Source organism: Fukomys damarensis, unplaced genomic scaffold, assembly GCF_012274545.1.
Source record: "Fukomys damarensis isolate Sample0158 unplaced genomic scaffold, DMR_v1.0_HiC HiC_scaffold_30, whole genome shotgun sequence".
Classification (NCBI taxonomy): Eukaryota; Metazoa; Chordata; class Mammalia; order Rodentia; family Bathyergidae; genus Fukomys; species Fukomys damarensis.
This window is the reverse complement of record NW_022900942.1, coordinates 47,945,853-47,966,652: the sequence shown is the minus strand read 5'-3', so window position 1 is coordinate 47,966,652 and position 20,800 is coordinate 47,945,853. Positions and strand designations below refer to the sequence as shown.

The 20,800-nt window shown below is 40.3% G+C and overlaps 1 protein-coding gene across 7 annotated transcripts in view; it reads right to left on the bottom strand.

Annotated features, from left to right (window-relative positions):
* Positions 1–9,579: 9,579 nt before the first annotated feature.
* Positions 9,580–20,800, bottom strand: part of Ino80c (INO80 complex subunit C) — a 23,024-nt gene continuing 11,803 nt past the window's right edge. For all 7 annotated transcript variants that reach the window (XM_010638045.2, XM_010638046.2, XM_019209597.2 and 4 more), the window contains exons 3-5: positions 20,177–20,288; positions 18,995–19,062; positions 9,580–10,414 (exon numbers count right to left, since the gene is read on the bottom strand). In XM_010638045.2, the coding sequence (XP_010636347.1) occupies positions 10,283–10,414; positions 18,995–19,062; positions 20,177–20,288 (312 nt within the window). In that variant the 3' untranslated portion in view covers positions 9,580–10,282. The remainder of the gene's footprint in view (positions 10,415–18,994; positions 19,063–20,176; positions 20,289–20,800) is intronic.

The following is a 20,800-nucleotide window of genomic DNA, read 5'->3' as shown; positions in this document are numbered from 1 at the left end:
TTTTTTTTCCATTTGTACAGGGATAATGCACTTTATTAAATATGTAAGGTCATATCTACGTGGGTTTAATTACAGAAACTAATAAAGTATTCTCTAAATAATGAAAAAAAAGAGAATAAGATAAGACTACAACAGCAAGAAGCAATTTAAATATGTTAAGGGACCATCTTCAGAATTAAGGATTACTTTAATCTTACATCATTGCCTTTTCTCTTTTACTTTCCTTTTAGTTTTATTTTAGGATTCCCTATTTTTAATGTTCATACAGAGATTTCTCTAACTGAAATACCAAATAGTTTCTCAGGATCCTAATGAGATAATTAATAATGTGAAATAGGAAGTAAAGGTCTAAAGGTGTAGGGAAAGTGGGAAGGGTGGGGGAAAGGTAACAAGGGAGAGGAAAAAAATATGAGAAATTGAAAAAATGGAAATAAAGTGTTTGTAAATGGGGAGGGGAGGAGGGGGTGAAGGGAGGGCAGGGACAAGGGGAAAAATGAGAATCAAGACCTATTATGTAAAGGTACAGGATCCCAATAATGAATGTAACTGTATTGTATACCTAGATTGTACCAATAAACTCAATAAAAAGAAAAAAAAAGTCTAATGCATTTGGAAGGTGACTAGATAATGAAGGTACTATATCCATTGGCTGGTTAGCCCATGGCGAGGTTCATAGCTCAGTTTTTCAGAGGTGGGGCCTGAGCAGAAGAGGTGGATCACTAAAGGCATGACTGACTGGAAGGGTATATTCTTGTCCCCAGCTCCTCACCTTTCTCTTTGCCTCCCACAGCAGTGTTAGCAGCTTTCCTCCAGCAGGCCCTTCCATCAAGTGGTACCTGCCATGAACCGAACTCACTGAAGCTGTAAGCCAAAATAAACCTCCTCTTCTTTGAGTGTGGGGTATTTTGTCCCCATGACAGGAAAGTGACTAGAACAGTCACTCTTACCCTAAATCCTCTCCCTTCTTCAAAGGAGATTACTATTAACTCTGTGGTATGAATTGGTTCACATCTTTCCTTACAATTGTTTTTTTTCTTTTACTGCAAAATGATGTTTGTGTTCACCTGTATTCTGCTACTATGAGGAATGCCACATATTGAGAAAATTATAAACAGTGGAGGTTTGTTTGGCCTGGGCCCCTGGGGGCTGGGAAGTCCAAGGACATGACATTGGTGTGGTCTTTGTGCTATGGAGGAGCAAGTTGCACACACAAGACAGGGAGAGGTAGAGGCCAAACTGATCACTTTTTTTTTTTAATCAGGAACCTACTCCACCAGTAACTAATCCAGTCCTTCAATAAGCATGCGTTCATTGGTGAGGGCAGAATCTTTTGGACCTGATCACCTCTGAGAGACCCCACCTCCCCACACAGGTGTATTGGGGATTAAGTTTCAACATGTAAACTTTGGGGATGGAAGGGTTTGTCTGGTTTTGTGATTTTTTTTGTTGTTGTTCACTGAGATATGTATCACCATATCTGCTTTTTCATATCTAAATCTGACTTTTTGTGTAGTGGGTTTCAAATTTTTCTATTCCCTATTTAAATAGAGAAGAAAAGGAAGGCAAATAAATAAAAATTTTACAAATGAAAGACGAGCCTCACCGTAAGCCTAAATAATCAGTTTTATCTAGGTCCCTCTTCTCTGAGAAGGGCACTGACAATGCTACCACAGGGTCTTGCCTTTGCTGTCTGAGATCCATCCTGCACCTGAGTCCCCAGAGTATCCTGTCTTGCCTTTCATCCTGGCCTCTGTAGTTATGTTTGTCTTCCAGAGTAAGCCAAAAGAGTGGGCCTTCTGCTGCCCCATAGTCAAAGAAATGTTAGAATCAAATTTCAGAGATTGGTAACCAGAGGGCACAAATCCTTAGGTTACTGCTATAAAAACTCCCTGACAGTCAAACAAGACGCTTGGAGGAACATTTACCTTTGGGGCATTGTTTACAAAGCCTGGTGTGGTCTTTGAAAGGACTTCTTCTCTGAACAAAACAGAAACTCTCATCTTTATCTCTAGTTAGCAATTTCCTCTCCACTTGTTATTGGGAGAGATATCAGTCACCATGGCCTTGGCTGGATCCCTGCAAAGCTCTTGCAATATTCCATACTGCAAAACCCTCAGGCCAGGCCCTCCTGGAATGATCTGAAGCTCCACGTTGCCAGGGCTAGTGGATGTGACTCATCTTCCTGACCCCAAGCAGAGGAGAGCGGCATGTTTGGTGCTTGCTGTGCACCTGTCAGCAGTCAGCATCCTGTAGGCCAGGAAAACACTGACTCTTCCCAGGAAAGCCTTTGTCTTTAGTTGGAACAAAAGCACCAGTGGACAAAGGCCACGGAGTCATGGAAGAAAACCAGGTGGATCCAGGAGTCCTGTGTTTGCAGTGAAAAAAGATCCCCCACTACCCCCACCCAACACTGTCACACAAGTAAATAACGCGCTTTTGTTGTTTTTAAGAGTTTTATGGCTTGTTATATTTGGGACACAATGGTAACATACATAAAAATATTGAAAAAGTCATAAGAAGTAATGATCTTTTAGAGACCAGCAAGTGGTTTCTATAAGCTCTCCTCTAACTCCTTTATTTGCTGGAGCTCATCTGTCAGGGTCTTCTGCTATCCCCCACGACTCTCATGCCCCACCTCTTCTGGCCTTAATGACAGGTCATTTATTTATTTTACTACTTACTCCTTCCTTTACCCCATCAAAAAAGTTGAGCTGGCTTATGAAAATACACAGAATAAAACTAGAATAAATGCCCAAGATAAGCAATAAAGAAGATATGGAAAATGACTGATAGGAGATAAAGATGTCTATCATATGATGATGTTAAATTATTGTGAGTGGACTGCACCTTTACATCAAAGACCCCCAGGAGCCAAAGAAATGAGAAAAAATAGGCAGAAGGCACAAGTCAGAGAGAGAGATTTGCCTTTCTAATGCATAGACCAAAGGGATAGTGGGTGATCATAGTCCATGCAGCAAAAGAAAGAGCTGAATGCTCTGCTGACATTTTCTCATTTGATCCTGATAATCATGTGTGGTGGACATTATTATGCTTATTTTTACAGATAAGAAAACTAAGAATTGAAGAGTAAGACACTAACTCAATCAAAACTACAGACTTAGTCAATTGTAGAAATGAGATTCAAAGCCAGGCAATTGGACTCCAGGTGTGGGTGCTGAACCAGAAAGCTCGCCTGGCAGAGCAGTGGGGGCCCTGGGTGGCTGTGGGGGGCATACTCCTACCATAGGGATTTTTGTAAGACTGTGCCCCCCCGCTTTCATTGCAGCTCCTTAATACAGGCACAAAAGCATAAATCCAGCTAAAATTCAGTGAAAGCAATTTCTTGATCCCCAACAGTTTAGTCATATGCTTAGTTCTTTAATGATCTAATTTTCTTCTCTGTATTTCCAGCATGAATACAGGGGGGTGTGGCCTGTGGGTTTGCAGTGTGGAATACCGGAAGGCTTTTTACAGAGATCCAGCCAAGGCCTTGGTGACTGATATCTCCCCTAATAACAAGTGGGGAGGAAATTGCTAACTCGAGTTTCTGGTCTTTTCAAATAAAAAGTTCCTTCGAAGATAATACCGGACCTTTAAAATGATTCTCCAGAGGCATACAATTGTATAATTCCTTCAAACTCTTTGCTTTGGTGTCTAAAAGGCTTTTATAGAGAAACGATGATCTAAGGATTTGTGTCTACTCATTACCAATCTTATCTATGTTCAGCACCTATCAGGAATTAGATCAATAGCTATCATCTCTAACCAGAGTCAGTCATTCTAACACATCCCAACCCTCTCTTGTGTGATTTATTGGTACCCCAGGAGAAATTAAAAAACTGATGTGTTTGGTTTCTTCAAAGTCTACTCACTTATATATGGAAGGTCTTATTTTCTTCCCCAATGCCTCAGGACAGTGGAACACACAACATACACTTTTAAAACACCTAAAAGACAATTTTGCCTGCTGTGTGGTTTTTTTCCTCCTAACCTATGGTTTGTGAGATGCTTAGGGGGTTGAATGTTTCTTGTATTCAAGAACTCCTAACATTCAAGGAGCATTTCTCAAACTATCAGCATCCACTAGCCAGTTCAAGCCAATGCAGATCATCAATTTAATCATTTTTAATAATAAAAAATCATATTCTTTAAAAAGTTTTTAACTATGGAGAAATTTTAAAACATGCAACAGTAGAATAGTATAACAAACCTCCACGTACTCAACACTCACCTTTTTTTTTTTAAGCATTTGACTCATGGCCCATCTTGTTTCAACACTACTCCCATCCACTTCCTCTCCCACATTATTCTGAAACAAATCTCAGATGTCATATCATTCCACCCATAAATATTTCAGCAAGTGTCTCTAAAAATGTGAACCTTTCTTTCAACACTACAATACCATCATCAAAAAAATATTCAAAGAATTCCTAAATATCCAATAACATGCTATATCAAATTTCCAATTGTCTCAAAAATAGTTTAAATTTTTTGTTAGAATCAGGCTCCAAATAAAGACAGAAGATTATTTTAAATAGTACTAATTGTTCATGCATTTGTAATGATACATCATTTTCCATCTCTCCCCAAGGTGTCTGTCCTATTTGATGATGGGTCAAGTTCCATACTCCATCAGTTTCCTTCTTTACCCTTTATTTTTACGAAGTTCATCAAATACTCCCACCTCACAGATATTGCCAGTAAGAACAGTATCACATTTCTTATATCTTTTCCCAAGAGCTATGGATTCAGAAAACAGAGATTTGTCATCAAAAACATTTTTGACCCTCTATCAGGTTCCAAATCAATTACAACTCACATTCAAAATCTGGACAGTGAGTACATCTGTAATCCCACACTATGGGAAGCTGGGGTAGAACAATGACATTCAATTTTGCATTGGTCAGTTTAGATCTTCCCTCAAAATAAAAAATAAAAAGGGCTGAGGCTGTAGCTCAGTGTGAAGGCCTTGGGCCTAATCTCTAGCATGCCCCATTCCAAGTCTGGACAGATGCATGCTTTATCTTGGGTCTCCTTTACCTGCAGGGACTGTCCCCACCCCTCTGGAAAGTAAATTTCCAACATGACAGGTAGTTCAAAAATACTCCTAGATTTCTCTCCTCTCTTACAATAAAGATGCTTATCAATATTAGGGAAAAGTCAAACTCCAGTCAGAGCATATTGGATTTTAGTATGGACTTAAGAAAATCTGATTTCTCAAATTTAGCTAGTTTTTTTTCCTTGTTAGGGTTGTGTTTATCTTTTGGACCCTCAAGGTCAATGCCAGAATTGACCAGGAGTCAGTGACAAACTACCAGAAGACATATCATGATAGGTAGAGTCATTCAACTTGCTCTCATAGTGGAAAGCAGAGGGATGGGGTCAGAGTGCCACAAAGTGTGGGCAGGGGAACACTGGAAATGTCAGAGTAGGGGGAGAGGCACTCCTGAAGTCAGGCTGGAGCAGGGTCAAGTGGAAGAGTAAGAGGATAACATGAGAGAGGAGGAGGCAGACACTTGGGGGCCAAGTAAATGTGTGCAGGGATGCAAAGGTGAAAGAGGGAGGAGACCATGATGACATTCACATTTCTGAGTCCAGCATGGGATGCCATAAAAAGGGATGCTAAATACACACTGTTGTGGTTTGAACATTATTCGTCCCCCAGTGCTTCAAGCACTGGGAGCTTGGTCCTCGGGGTAGCAATGTTGGCAGGTAGGACCTGCAGGAGATGAGGCTCAGTGAGATGTCCCTGGGTTTGGCAGCATGCCCATGGAAGAACTGAGCAACCCCAGTTGCTCTCTTTTGCTTCCTGTTTATCCGATGTGACCTCTTCTCTCTCAAGTGTTCTTGCCATGACGTGACACAGCCAAGAAGGCCTTACCAGAACTGAAGCAATGCCAGTTCAATGCCCTTAAATCTCCAGGACTGTGATCTAAAAAAATTCTCTTCTATTTATAAAATTAGCCTGGCTCAGGTATTCAATTATAGTAGTGAAAACTGAACTAGTGTGCGCGCGCACACGCGCACACACACACACACACACACACACACTACACACTAACTGAAACCTCTGTCAAATTGTCCATAACCCTGAGATTGAGAAAACTGATTGATTTGCCAATAGAAAATGTATTCTATGTGAGATATTCTCTTTGTGGTTAGAGCACGAGTCCTCACTACTGGCTGCATATTGAAAGCATTAAAAGAGTTTAAAATATACTATACTCAGGCCCACGTTCAGCCCACTTAAATCAGAGTCTGAGTTTGCTTTTTGTTTTTTTTTTTGTTTGTTTGTTTGTTTGCTTCTTTTGGTTCTTTGGCTTTTGGAGATAGGGTCCATGTATTCCAGGCTGGCCCTGAACTCATTACATAGCCCAGGCTGGCCTCAAACTTGTACCAATCCTCCTGCTTCCTACCTCCTGAGTGCTGGGATTACAGGCATTTGCCACCACACCTGGCTGACTTTGTTTTGTTTTTTAACTAAGGAAATGGGTTTAGTTAGTAACAAATTAAATATGAACATGAAGCAAACTTGAAACATATGGCTCCTCCATTTATATTTCATTAAAACTCTGAATGATTAAAAAACAAACGAAAAAAAAATTTCTAGCTAGGCATGGTGGTGCATGCCTGTAATCCCAGTACTCTGGGTGGCTGAGGCAGTACTGAAAGTTTGAGGCCAGCCTGGGCAACTGAGTAACCTACTGAGAACTTGTTTCAAAATAAAAATAAAAAAGGGCTGAAGATGTAGCTCAGTGTGAAGGCCCTTAGTTCAATGCCTCACCCCCACCCACACACAAATAGACACACATGCATAAATCAGCTTCTACATTTTGGGATGATGGCGATTTTAAATTCTGAATTTGATGGAGACTCAACTATGTACCTTTTTCAAAACTCATTGCATCATAAATTAAAATTAGTGAATTTAACCCAGCCCAAGTTATACTGTAATAAAGCTGACAAAATCTCCAAAAACTCTCTGGGTATTTTTGAAGACACCCTCATCTCTCCTGACCCCAAAGATGAGTCCTGTGGGCAGACAGAGCTGAGAACCACTGGGTAATAACATAGACACCGATGGTTGTATCAGCATAGGACTGATTATCATCGGTACCCAAACCTGTAAGACTCATGTTGGAAACATTCACAGCTTGAAGCTCTATTTGGCTCTGCTTGGACCTCTGGAGCATGGGGTGAGAAATGACTTGACATTTGGAGTGCACAGCTCTCCTGCAGAAATAAAAAAACAAAAGCCCATGGGGAAATCATGGTGGGACACAGCATGGGACGCAAGGTGCTCATCTCCCAAGCTTGCCTTCTCACACTCCTGTGGCCCTCACTCTCCTGTGTACACCATGGTCACACTGTGATATTTGTCAGATGGATTCCTGGCCCCACTCCCTGGGTCAGTCAGAAGGTCTCGGGTGTGGCCTAGGAGTCTGCATTTTAGCACATCCCCAGGTGACTCTCACAGAGGGTTCATAGAACACACGCTCAGAAACTCTGAGAGGCCTGTGGGAACAAGAGCCTGAGGGCCCTCCCTGAAGGGCATGTGCAGGGCAAGGCTTCTCTGAATCTCTGAATAGGTAGGTCTGAGGGGGAATCCAGCATCAGTATTGAAAGTGTCCATCTTGGGGGTATTCATGGAAAAGAAGTGGCTCTGCTCCAAGTCTTCTCCACATAATGGATGATGGAAGTGAAGCAGGAAGGGCCCTTGGCTTAACTTCTCCTTGTTTCAACAGAAAGGGAAGCTGGGGGTTTTCCTAGGATGCAAGTTGGTAGGAAGTGCAGGGGCCAGGATGGAGCCAAGCAGCAGCCTCTGGTCTTTCAGAGTTCTTCAATTTTACCAAAAGTCAACCTCTCAGTGTCACTTGTTGGAAATGCAGGTTCTCAGTCCTAGCTCCAAACTACATACTGCATCAAACACTTGGGGACAGGTTCTTAATCTGTCACAAGCCCTCAGATGATCCTGATGCTCAATCAGGTTTGAGAACCCTGGCACCAGAGACTCCATGGGCTTAGGAAAGCTTCCCCTCCTCCCCTGGCCACCTCGGGTTCTTTCTTGTGGGAAAAGGAGAAACTACATAGCACCATTCAGTTGTAATGACTTACGGTTGGGAAGAAGCTGCTGCACTCGGAGGAAGGGACTCCAGGCTTCGGGTAGTTGCCATCTGCCAGCAGGTTGCTTTCCCAGCTGACGTGGCTGTTTTTTCTTTAAGCCTGGGGAGGGTTCCAGGAGGCACATGGGTTCAGAGATTTCAGTCCACCGTCAGTTGATTCCATTGCTTCTGGGCCAGTGATTAGGCAGAACACCATGGTGGGGGCCTATGGTGGCGCAAAGTAGTTTACCTCGCAGACAGGAAGCAGAGGTTAGAATGAGAAAAGAGCAGAAGAGAGAGACAGACTGAGAGGAAGGGGCCAGGGCAAGATATAGTCCCCAAGGACATGCTTCCTTCAGCTAATCTCTAACCCCTTCAACTAGGCCTCACCTCCTGAGTTTCTTTCCCCTTCCAATAATTCCATCAAATCATGAATCTACCAAGGGACTAAGTCACTGGTGAAGTTGGAGCCCTCATGATCCAAAACATGTTACACTGGGGACTGGATTAGTCACTTTCCTTTTACTGGAAAAAATTACCTGATGATGCAACTTAAAGGTGAGGTTTATTTTGGCTCAGGGGATTGTCTCTATTTTGTTGGGTCCAATGCAGACACAGCATAGTGGAAGGGAATGGCGGAGGAATGCTGCTCACCTCATGGCAGCCAGCAAGCAGAGTGAGAAGGGAGGAGGCATGCAGGGAGATATACTCTCCAAAGATATATATATCTGTCCCTCCAACCAGGCCCCATCTCCCAACAGCAAATGAACTAATTCATCAATGGATCATGAACCAATCACCTTTCAAAAGCCTCATCTCTGTACCTCAAAAACTAGGATTAGAGGTCCCATTTAACCTAGCTACTGAGTATCATCCCAAAAGAATTAAAAGAATCATACCACAGCGATATATATGTGCACCCATGTTTATAGTGGCACAGTTTGTAATCACTAAAGCTTGGAAACAGCCCAAGTGCCCATAAACTGAAGACTGGATAAAGAAGATGTGTTTTTATTTTTGTTTTTGTTTTTTTAACAAAATGGAGTACTACTTGCCATAAAGAATGAGAAACTAGAGACATTTATAGCTAAATGGATGCACATTGAGGCCATACTCTTAAATGATATAAATTTATAAATACTGAATAGTTTCTCTGGTGTGAGAAACTGAAAGGGTAAATAAGGATTAAAATGAATAATTGACAATGTGAAATAGGAAGAAAAGGTCCAAAGGGGTAGGGGAAGTTGGAGGAGTTGGGGAAAGGAAAGAAGGGAAACAAAAAAAAAAAGTGGAAACAAAATCTTTGTAAATAGGGAGGGGTACAGCTGTTGAAGGGAGGGGAGGAGAATGGGGAAAAAATAAGAACCAAGACACATCATGTAAAGGTGCATTTTCCCAATGATGAATATAATGTATTGTATACCTAAAATGTACCAATAAAATAATTTAAGAAAGAAAGAAGAATTTGAAGGATGAAAAGTGGAAAAAACAAAAGCCTCATCTCTGAATACATGAGATTGGAGGGGACATCTAGATCTTAACCAGGTCAAGGAGCATGCTTCTAATACATGAGATACTTCATATTTAAACCACAACAGTTCTGTACCAACACAAGACTCCTTTTCAGACAGAGAGTGCCACTGTTGATTCCCACATTTCCAGAGAGGGAGAGAAGCTGAGTCACAGGACCAGGGCTGGCCCAGTGGAACAGGATGAGTTGCTCAGTTCTTTCTTCTCTGTTTTCAATTTGGCCCTCTTCCAAGCATTCTGATCCAAGGGAAGGACTAACATGCTCTTAAAGGGAGCCACTGGGATCAAGAATAATGCAGACCTGTTGTGGATTCACTGTAGAGTCTTTAAATTTTAGACAAGAGTTCACAAGTTGGAAACAAAAATTTGGGGACTTTCTTGGGTTAAATAAAAAGCACAGTGTTATTATATTTTCTTGTCAAGCAATTTTACTTGAGGCAATAACTGAAGTATAATTTAATTCAACAGGAAATATCACACTTGGAGGGAAAACACAGAAAAAACTCCTAAGTTAAAGCCAAACATTCTTTCCAAGGCACAGAACTGACATTTTCAGATTGACAGCAGAATAAGTTTGTTTCCACGAAACAAAATCATGAGTCCCAAGACCACCTTTAAAAGAGTTTCCACTTTGTCTCCATTTCTCAGGCTCAGGGAACAATGCTAGTGGCCTTTCTTAGGGCCAGGTAGCCAGTGATGACGTCAGAGGGCAGCCTCCGAATGTAGGAAAATTCTTCAATGGTGCTGAATCGCAGTTTGCTCTGTGGGTCTGTGTAGTTGGCCTGGGTAAGAAATAGGCACAGGGAACGACAGAAAGTTGTTATTGTTAGTGATATTTTCATTGAATCACAAGCTTAAATTTTTTCTTCTATTTTACTGGAAGTGAAATATGTTCGTTGTTTTACTGTCATCACGAACACTAAATTGCTCACTTTGGCAAAGACTTGTTAATTTTCCAAGACTTGAGAAATACTTCAGAGTACAGACCTGAGGAAGAACCACATCAGACTCAGGACCCTTCTTTTTTTTTTTTTTTTTTTTTTAGATTTTTTTTTTCCTTTTATTGAGTTTATTGGTACATTTAAGTTATACAGTACAACTATGTTCATTATTGGGATCGTGTACCTTTACATGACAGGTCTTGGTTCTCATTTTTTTCCCCTTGTCCCTGCCCTCCCTTCACCCCCTCCTCCCCTCCCCATTTACAAACACTTTATTTCCATTTTTTCATTATTTTTTTCTTTTCCCTTATTACCTTTCCCCTACCCTTCCCATTTTCACTACACCTTTAGCACTTTTCTTCCTATTTCACATGGTCAATTATATCATTAGGATCTTATGTACTATTATAGTTTTTCACACCAGAGAAACTATTCAGTATTTACACACGTGTGACTTATTTATTTCACTTAGGAGTATATCCTCAGTATGTATCCATTTTCCTATGAATGAAACTAATTTCTCATTCTTTATGGCTGAATAGTATTCCACTTTATAGAAAAACCACATCTTCTTTATCTAGCTTCCAACGGATGGGCAAATGGGCTGTTTCCAAGTATTAGCTATTACAAACTGTGCCGCTATAAACATAGGTGTACATATATCACTGTGATATGATTCTTTTAGTTCTTTTGGAAAGATACCCAGCAGAGAGATGGCTGGGTCAAATGGAACCTTTAGTCCCAGCTCTCTGAGGTATCTCCACACTGATTTCCATAGTGGTTGCACCAGTCTGCACTCCCACCAGCAGTGGAGTACGGTTCCTTTCTCCCCGCAACCCCGCCAACACTTGTTATTGATTGATTTCTTGATAGCAGCCATTCTTTGTGGGGTGAGGTGGAATCTCAGTGTTGTTTTCATCTGCATCTCTTGAATGACCTGTGATATGGAACCTTTTTTTCATATGTTTACTTGCTGCTTTTACTTCTTTGTCAGGACCCTTCTTTCTGTTGCCTCAAGGGCTGACAGCACCAGATCCAAGATGGAATTCATGATGGTCATCCCTTTCTGCCTTCAGACCTCCTGTCCCTTCCAACAAATACTCCAGGTCTTGTTCCTCAGGGCAGCAGATGCCCCAGTGCATGCTGGGCCCCTCCCTGCTGCATCCCATCTGCCCCCATGCACTCCTCTCCAGGTCATGCATGCCCTATCACTTCCACAGCTCCCTGGGTCATCCTATGACTGCACGCAGGGTCATCTTTGTTACCTATAATTCTGATCATGTCACTCCTCAGCATGAAATCTCTCAAAATGGCTCCTCTTTGCTCTTGGGAAAAAAGCCCAAGTCCTCAGAGTGTTTCCTTAGGCTCTGGGCCTCTCTCCTTCTGGGCCACACATCCCCGCTCCCTTTAAATCCCACCACCCCAGTCTTTAAATCCCTCTTCCTGCCATGTCCATTCATAAATTCTTTGATGGAGACCCCAACCCCAGTGTCTGGCCCACACTGTTCAGTAATTACTTGCTTATCCTTCAGGGCTCAGCCTCAAAACCAACCACATCTTCAGAGAAGCCTTATCTATGCTCTCATAGGACACAGAGCTCTCTGGTGCAATGCTCATCTTTGTTGCTCTGAGAGTCACTGACTCTGCCTATGGTTTAGCTCCACAAGAAGGACCATACTTTGCTTATCATGGTAGACCAGCCCATAGAGCACACTGAACAGTGCATAGGGAGATTTCAGTCAAGTGTATGTATAAGTGAATGGAAGAATGAATGAATGAACAAATGAACAGATGATCAGGACCATCACAGAAAAGAGAATTTCTTTCCCAGATACATCAAAATTCTCTTTTGTTCTATGTTTTTTCCATGTGTGAAGTAGGAAAAAAATTTTTTACTTACTATGTATCTCAAAGTACATGGCTTCTATAGAATTTGAAAAAGAAAACACACCAGTGAGTAATTTTATGCTCTTTTAAAAAATTATAAAAGATACCATTAAAGTCTAGACAGATAATGTCCAATTACTCAAGTGTGGCTTGTCTGCTCCACTGCTGTCATCTGTGTGGGCCCAGGTTCTCAATAATTCTGTGCTTTGTTGAAGGAGAAGCAAAAAGCCAGAGGGAACTGAGTCATAGGTTTCTCATGTTCTAAAAAGTTTCAATCCTGCCACTGGGGATCTCCCTGAAGTACTCAGGAAAATGGGATTTATTCCTAAAAAGCTAAGATTAATTAAAGCTCACTATAAAATAAAACTTTGATCCTTTGGCTTGCTCTAAGTATTACTTTTCTGTACCACATTTCCTTTAATCTGTCATTAAAGATAAGGGAAGGCTTAATTAAAAAGTCAGCAACAAGTTTCTTCTGAGGGAGGGCACAGGCCATGAGGCCGTTGGAATAATTAAGTGGCAGGGAGGCTGCCCTGAAGTTTTGAGCTGGGTACAGGCATCGCATCTGGCTTGGATCATCTGGACTTCATAGATGAACCAGCTGCGGCCTGGCTGTACTCTGTGGCTGCCTCACTCCCACCACCAAACTGTGCTGAGCCGGCCAGTCCAAGTCCAGACCTCACTGCCAAGAAGGCTGCTGAACAAACAATGCAGAATACAGAGATCCCATGGCATCAACAAAAAGGTCACCCAAAACCAAAAAACCAACCTCCAAATTAGAACAAATTGGACCTGACCCAGGAGCCAGCACCCAATTTTGAACAGAAGGAAGGATACCAAGTGTCACTCCGGAGTTGAAGAAATAAAAACTTTAACTACAGTCCATTCTCCTGATCCCATCGCTTGAACCTAGATGAATCAAAGGCCACCTTTCTATAGGGCAACCAGTAAACAGCTTTAGGCTTTGTTAACAGCTTTAGGGTTTGTTGCTGCAGGGTGAGAGCAGCAGTATTCACAGCTTCCATTTCACCTAGAACCCTCATATTTTATGCCTCCTGCCATGCACAAGCACAGGGGAGACAATCACAGGGCTGGCTGGGGACAGGTGTGTCAGTGTAAACACGAGCTAGGTTTACTTTTTAATTACATAACTTTAAATTATACAAGTAACACATGAGCCATGTTCGCCTCTAAAAATGTTGCAACATTACAAATAATCCTAAAGTCTAACCCCTTTGTCACCACCTTCCACCCAAAAGTCCTTTGCCTTGTGCTGAGGAAAGCACTGTTATGTGGGCACTTTTCTACACTTTTAAAATTTATATCCTGAGACATATAAACATTGCAGAGAAATTACTCAAGAAAATTACTGTGGGAGTATGTGTGCTCTGCGTGTGTGTGTGTGTTTATGTAATGATACCACACTGTTTACATTGCTCTGCATCTTTCTGTCAACAACATATCTTAGAACTTTACCCATGTTGTCAAATATGCATCCATCTCACAAAATACTATGAAAATATCCCTGGGATACACCTTTAGGCTGTTTCCAGCGTTTTGCTAATGCAGTATCTTACAAGTATCTCTGAGTGAAGTTCTTTCTGCATCCTATTTCTGAGGGAGCTGCCTACAAGGAAAACTGTAGCTCATAGGATTTTGCCTTTCATGTCAAAAGACAGTGCCAGTTGTACTTTAAAGAAGCTGTATGACAGCACATTCCCATCTCACAATTGTAATATAAGAGCATATCTAATTCGCTATGTTGGTGTCAAAATATATAATCAAATGTCTTCATTCTTTCCCTGTTTGAATCTTTTTTCTAGTGAAATCAAATACCTACTTGTTGGGCCTTTGTATTTTCTGGTCTTATAATTGTATGTTGTTATTTTTTGCTAATTATTCTATGGCACTGTCATTCAATGATTTGGAGGAGTTCTTTGTATGTTCAGAATTTCTTACTTCTCACATGCAGTGGGGCAAGAGGTTTCTAGGTCATGTGTACCATGGCAAGTCCTCTGCTGACAGCAGAAAGAGGCCTAGAATAGTGTTTCTTAACAATAGTTTCACTTCCTACCAGGTGAAAACCAAGGCACTAGCAGGAAAGGCGACTGAAATGGAGAGGATAAAGCTGGCCTTTGCTGGGTTAGCCTCTATATCTAGCCATAAATCACAGCTTCTCAAGGCTCAAAACAACACAGGGAGAGATTTATACTTTGACATAACAAAATAATGGGCCCCATACTAGTTTTCCTACCATAAACAACTATTAAAATGGGGCAAATACATTGTCTATTTTCAGACAATGTACAAGAGATAGCACAAGACTACAATGACTATGAAAAGAGAAGTTCACAAGATGAGACCCGGGATCACCCCACTCACTCTGCCACAATAATTTCTGACTATGGGGCAGGGAGCTAGAGTTCTACAGAATACTGTGGATCCACTGAGCATGGAGGCAGAGACCAGATTTAGGGGCTACTGAAACAGATGGGGGGCCAGAGATTTAGCTCATTGGTGCTGGTGCTTGCCTGGCAAGCACAAGGTTCTGTGTTTGATACCTGATACTGGAAAAGAAAAGAAAAAAAAAAAAAAAGCAACAAAGCATCAAGGAGAGCAAGAGCTGGCTTCTTGTGGCATCAGGACCCAGCTCTCCAGTGACAGAATCATGAACCAAGATAAACCACTTTTAGGACCAGAGATTTAGCTCAGTGGTTCCACCACCTACCTGGCCAAGTGTAAGGTTCCGAATTCAATCCCCAGTACCAAACAAACAAACAAAGAGATGGAATCTGCAAGCTGGGCATGAGAATATGGGGAGCTGCACTAGACAGGAGTAAGTCTTCTTGGGATTGCCATGGCTATGCATGCTCATGGCAGGATTGCATAAATCATCATTGAAAGTGGATATAAAGGAACACAGACTTGCAAGGTTGAGCAGTGCTGGGAGTCCATGAAGTTCCAGCCCCACCAGAATAGAGACCTCTACAACATTCATGGCCTCTGGATAAGAGACCAGAAAAGCTACAACTTAGGAGTAAAAACCTTGCCCAACGTAAGGCCTATTCTAGTCCCATCAAAATAAAGCGTAACACCAAACAGCAATAATATTAGTAGAGGAAGCTGGGCATGGTGATGCATGCATATAAACCCAGTACTTAGGGAGGCTGACACAGGAGGATCACAAGTGTGAGCCCATCCTGGGCAACTTAGCGAAACTATGACTCAAAATTTAAAAAGGGCTGGGGATAATTCAGGGTGAAGGCTCTGGATTCAATCCCTAGTACTGCCCCCTCCCCAGTCCCCAAATAAAAGCAGAGGATAAGGAGCTTAGAAATTAAGTGCAACTTAGTTAAACGACTTTTAAGACCATCTTGGGCTTTACATAGACCTGTCCTAAAAAAGTTAGGCAAAACAAATCCTGTATCTACTCAAAGTGATCAGTCATTGATTGAGTTACCTACGGGGGGGAAAAGTCAATATTATTCAGAAAAAGATAACAAAATCTAGAGTTTTTACAATGTCCAGTATACACTAAAAAAAAAACTAGATATGCAAAAAAACTAGACATGCAAAGAAATAGGAAAACATGACCCATAGTTAAGAAAAGCAGTCAACAGAAACTGGACAAGATGAACCAAATGTTGGAGATAGTAAAAAAGCATTTTTAAAGCAGCTATTATACATTTTTGAGGAATATAAATAAATATAATATATATGTCACATATATAAGTATACGTAGTTTATATTTATTTGTACATATATATTTAGTGACCAAATAGTTTTAAAAGACCTAGGTATGACAGATTTTGAAAGTATCAGAACATTTAAAGCTACTACATTTTATATGTTAAATGAGTTAAAAGAAATACAGTATGTAAAACTAGTAAGTATTTCACCAGAGACATGAAAACTATAAGAATCAAATAAAGCCAGAAATTAAAATAGTAACAGAGATGAAGAATTATTCTAATGGGCTCTCTGCCACTCAATATAGTGAGGAAATAACCTGAAGACACATTGATAGAAATCACACAAATAGGACTGAAAAGAAATAAAAGCTAAAAATCAAAATAAAACAAAATAAAAGCACATACAAGAATTATTAGGACTCTATTAAATGGTTTAACAACCATATATTTGGAATCCCAGAAGAAGAGAAGGCAAAAGAAATATGTGAAAAAATAAGAATTTTCTACAACTCATGACAGATACTAAACCACAGACATATAAACTCTAAGAACATCAAGTACAATAAATACCAGAAAAATGTTACTTAGACATGGTTATCTTCAAACTGCTAAAAACAAAAGATAAAGATAAAATCTTGATGGTAGTCAAATAAAAAATAAACATTAGAGAGGAACAAAAGTAAGATTACACCAGACTTTTCAAGAGAAACCATGCAAGTTAAAAGGATAACATTTAGAAAGAAAGGAACAAAAGAAAAAAGTGTCAACCCAGCCTTCTGTATCCACTGAAAATATTGTTCAGAGATAAAGAAGAAACAAATCCTTTTTTAGCTGAACAAAAAGTGAAGAAACTTGATGTTAGTACATCTATTCTATAAGAATGCTAAATTAGGTCATTTGACAGAAACAAATTTGATATTAGGCTGAAAATCAGACGTACACAATGAAATGAAAAAAGCCAGAAATAGAATAAATGAAAGGAAAACAAATGTTTTTTCTTATTTTCATTTCTTTAAAAGAAAATTAAAGCAAAAATTAATAGCAACTATTTTGTGCTTAAAGCATATGCAAAAGTAAACTATACAACCACAAAGGACAAAAGACTGTATCTAAAAATATAGTACTATAAGAGCTTCACATTATATATGAAGTGGTATAATATTTGAAAATAGACTCAGATTATTTTAAAATGTGTATTGGAAATAAAAGGGTAAACATTCAACATATGGAAACTCTGCCTCAAAAGCCAAAAAAACTCTGGCACTGTATAAAGAAAAGGGTTCACTTAGCTCAAGATCCTGCAGCTAAACAGTCCAAACAGCACAATACCCGTGTACCTATACCACAGAACGGTGGAGAGGGAACTGGCCAAGTGCAGAAGGGGCACATGTGCAAGCAAGAGACCAGTCTCACTGCTCTTCTCATAACAACACTCTCTTGTGGAAACGAGTCCACTCTACAAGACCAGACCCAGCCCTGATCCACTCCTGAGAGACGGACTTAATCCATCCAGGAGGGTGAAGCCTTCATGATCTAATTACCTTCGTTTAGCCCCATTTCTTTTTTTTTGGTACTGGGGATCGAACTCGGGTCCTTAAGCTTGCAAGGTAGGTGGTAGAACCACTGAGCTAAATACCAGGCCCAAAACAATTTGTTAGTTTCTTTTTTTTTTTTGGTACCGGGGATCTAACTCAGGTCCTTGTGCTTGCAAGGCAGGTGGCAGAACCACTGAGCTAAATCCCCAGACCCTAGCCCCACTTCTTAAAGGCTGCATTAACATTCCCATACTGGGGACCAAGTTTATGATATATGTACCTTTGGGGACAAATCATACCCAAACCATAGCATGTTGCTACATTAACATAGACTTCAGAACAATGAAAATGACTGGGATATTATGTAATGACACAGGAGGCAATTCTCCTTTGTATGATATAAGTAATTAATTTGGTCAGTTTGCTACAGAAGTTGAAGTCATACATTTTCATTAAATCACACATTTAAAGGATGTGCATGTGAGTTTAAAAAGTGGCTGCTTCATTTCTATAATTGTGAGAAAGTTCCATTTTCCAAATTTACAAGAGATGAAGATAAGATTAAACAGGAGAGCTGGAAATAATCTTTACAGGTTCTATAACTGCTCTACATTTTGCAAATAAGGAAACAAGGTACTCTAGCTCCTGAGCTTCAGCAACTTGCCTCATTCCCATTCTTTTGGCTCTGCTAGTGGCTTCCAAACTGCATCCCAGGAGCACCTGAGGGGTCATTTTGGTGGGGCTAGGCCATATCTACACAGGGCCACAGTGGGTAGCTAACTCAGCCCTTCTAGATACGTAGATTCTGTAAAATATTTCATTTGGAAAGGGGGTTCTGGTGCTTCAAAATAAGTCTGAATGTGACTGACTTTTTCACAGTGCTCCTATTTCACAGTGCAGTTATTTTAGGATTTTTGTTTTTGTTTGCAGTGGTGGGGGATCAAACCCAGGGCAAGTACACTGGGCAGGTGCTCTTCTACTGGACTGTACCCCAACTCTAAATATTTTTAAAAGTACAATCAATCATCTAAAATGTAGGTTTTTAAAACTTCAGTAATGAAGAACAAAATAGTTGTAAAAAAAATAGTTTCTTCTTTTAAGGAAGTAAAATTCACATCTCCTGCTTTCTGAAGCAATCATCCTTCCAGGCTTCCAACACAAGCTGCAACATAAACATCTTGTGCAAACCCATTACTTTCACAGAATATGGGTTTCAGGAAGAATCACTGGTGGTTCATATTGAACACTGACTAGATAGAAATCTTTTCAATTTAGTGTTTAACATATAGAGATGTAATTGTACTCACAAGAAGGCCTGAAACATCAGAATACTTCTTAGCTGGTTTAAAGGATGGAGGAGCATCAATACTGAAGTCTGGAAAAAAAGAAAAAGATGACTAAATTGGCCTGAAGATATTCTAATTCCTTCTCTTTCTTTCTAAAATAACATTTGATTGTAATCACAGCACTTGGGAGGCTGATGCAGGAGGACTGCCATGATTTTGTGGCTAGCCGGGCCTAGATAGTGAGCTCAAGGACAGCCTGAACTACAGAGCAAGACCCTGTCTCAAAAACAACAACAACAACAAAAATCAAATTAAGCTAAATTTAAAAAATAACATTTGATAATATTCCTAAAATTTTCTTCCTTGCTCATGTACTCACAGAATCCTTGGGAGTTAACCAGAGAAGTAAAGGAGGAATCTTAGAAATAGTGCAATGTGTCATAGACCAAGGGCTAGCTCCAAATCTAGCCCTGCCCTGTCACCAGGGACTCTATTCTAGCAGAACTTCGGGAAAGCTTATCTATCCACTAGCTACTTTTGCAGTTTTCGTCTACACGGGTTGGTGGTGATGAAATGCCAAGCAATCCACTGACTGGATCTGAGCACCCAGACATCCACACCCTTCTGACTGACTAGCTTACATCTCAGCCATCTGAGTCACCTCCATGAGAGATGCACAGCAGGTCAGGAAGTAGAGGGATCTTTGAACCTGTACTTCCCAATGACATTGAACAGACATCAAACAGCATTTTAGATGACAGATTTGGACATCTTGAATCAGAAAGTGTTTACTCTGAAAGGCACTGGCTCAGACAGCAAAAGCATTGGCCTTTATGCTGGGTGCTGGAAACCCTCAGAAATCTGGCACTAGATGTGGGCTACTTTGTTTCTGGAAACAAATTTTAGGAATAGGCTTTTTATAATAACTTTTTCTAATAAAAGTATCAATACTAACATATCAGAACCTATTTCTCCTGAATGAAATTTCATAGTGACACTAACAACCTCATGACAACACAAGCAGATTCAACACAGATAACGGTTAAGGGAAAATAAGCACATGATATCCCGAATGAAGCCACTATAAAATTTTCAGGCTGAAACTATTTCCTACAATAACAGGAACCCCATAAAATAACAGGTTTGTTGTAAGAGTTCCTAGTCTGAGCATTATAAACACACGGAAGACTCTAGACAGCTCACAGTTAGGATCGTTCAGTTGCCAAGGCAATGCCCTTTCAGCAGCGAGAATTTGTTTCAGGTTCTTCCAGGTTCTGTTCTTCTTGCCAGCTATTGCACCACCATGGCCAGAGTGCTGGAATTAAAAACGTGGATTAGAAGAAACAAAATCAACGGATACTACCATTTGAGAATCTGACATTTATGCTTAATCATGTGTTATATACCGCTCTATCAGCCATCACTTGTACCTGAGACCTTTTTTGAAAAAGTATTTCACCGTACACTTAAATTTTTGTTTTTTAAAAGAAGGCTTTGGAAAAAAAATAAATAAAAGAGGGCTTTGGACTGTCAAAATCCATGAGTTAGTGGTGACAGAACAGAAACAAAAGGCTATTTCACTTGCACAGAAAAAACCAAATCCTTTATTGGGTCTAACTTTATAGAATTCACTCATGACCTCATCATTTTAAAATAAATTTACTAAAAAGTTACATTTAACCTCATGCAGCTCTAAACTCCCTTCTGAGGGCAAATCTCCAGTCTCTGCCTTGTAAATTACTAGTGATCCACGAGAACTCAAGTAAGCTTCAATCATGGCATGGCAAGCCTTCTGGAAATCTTTTTTTTTTTTTTTTTTTTTTTTTT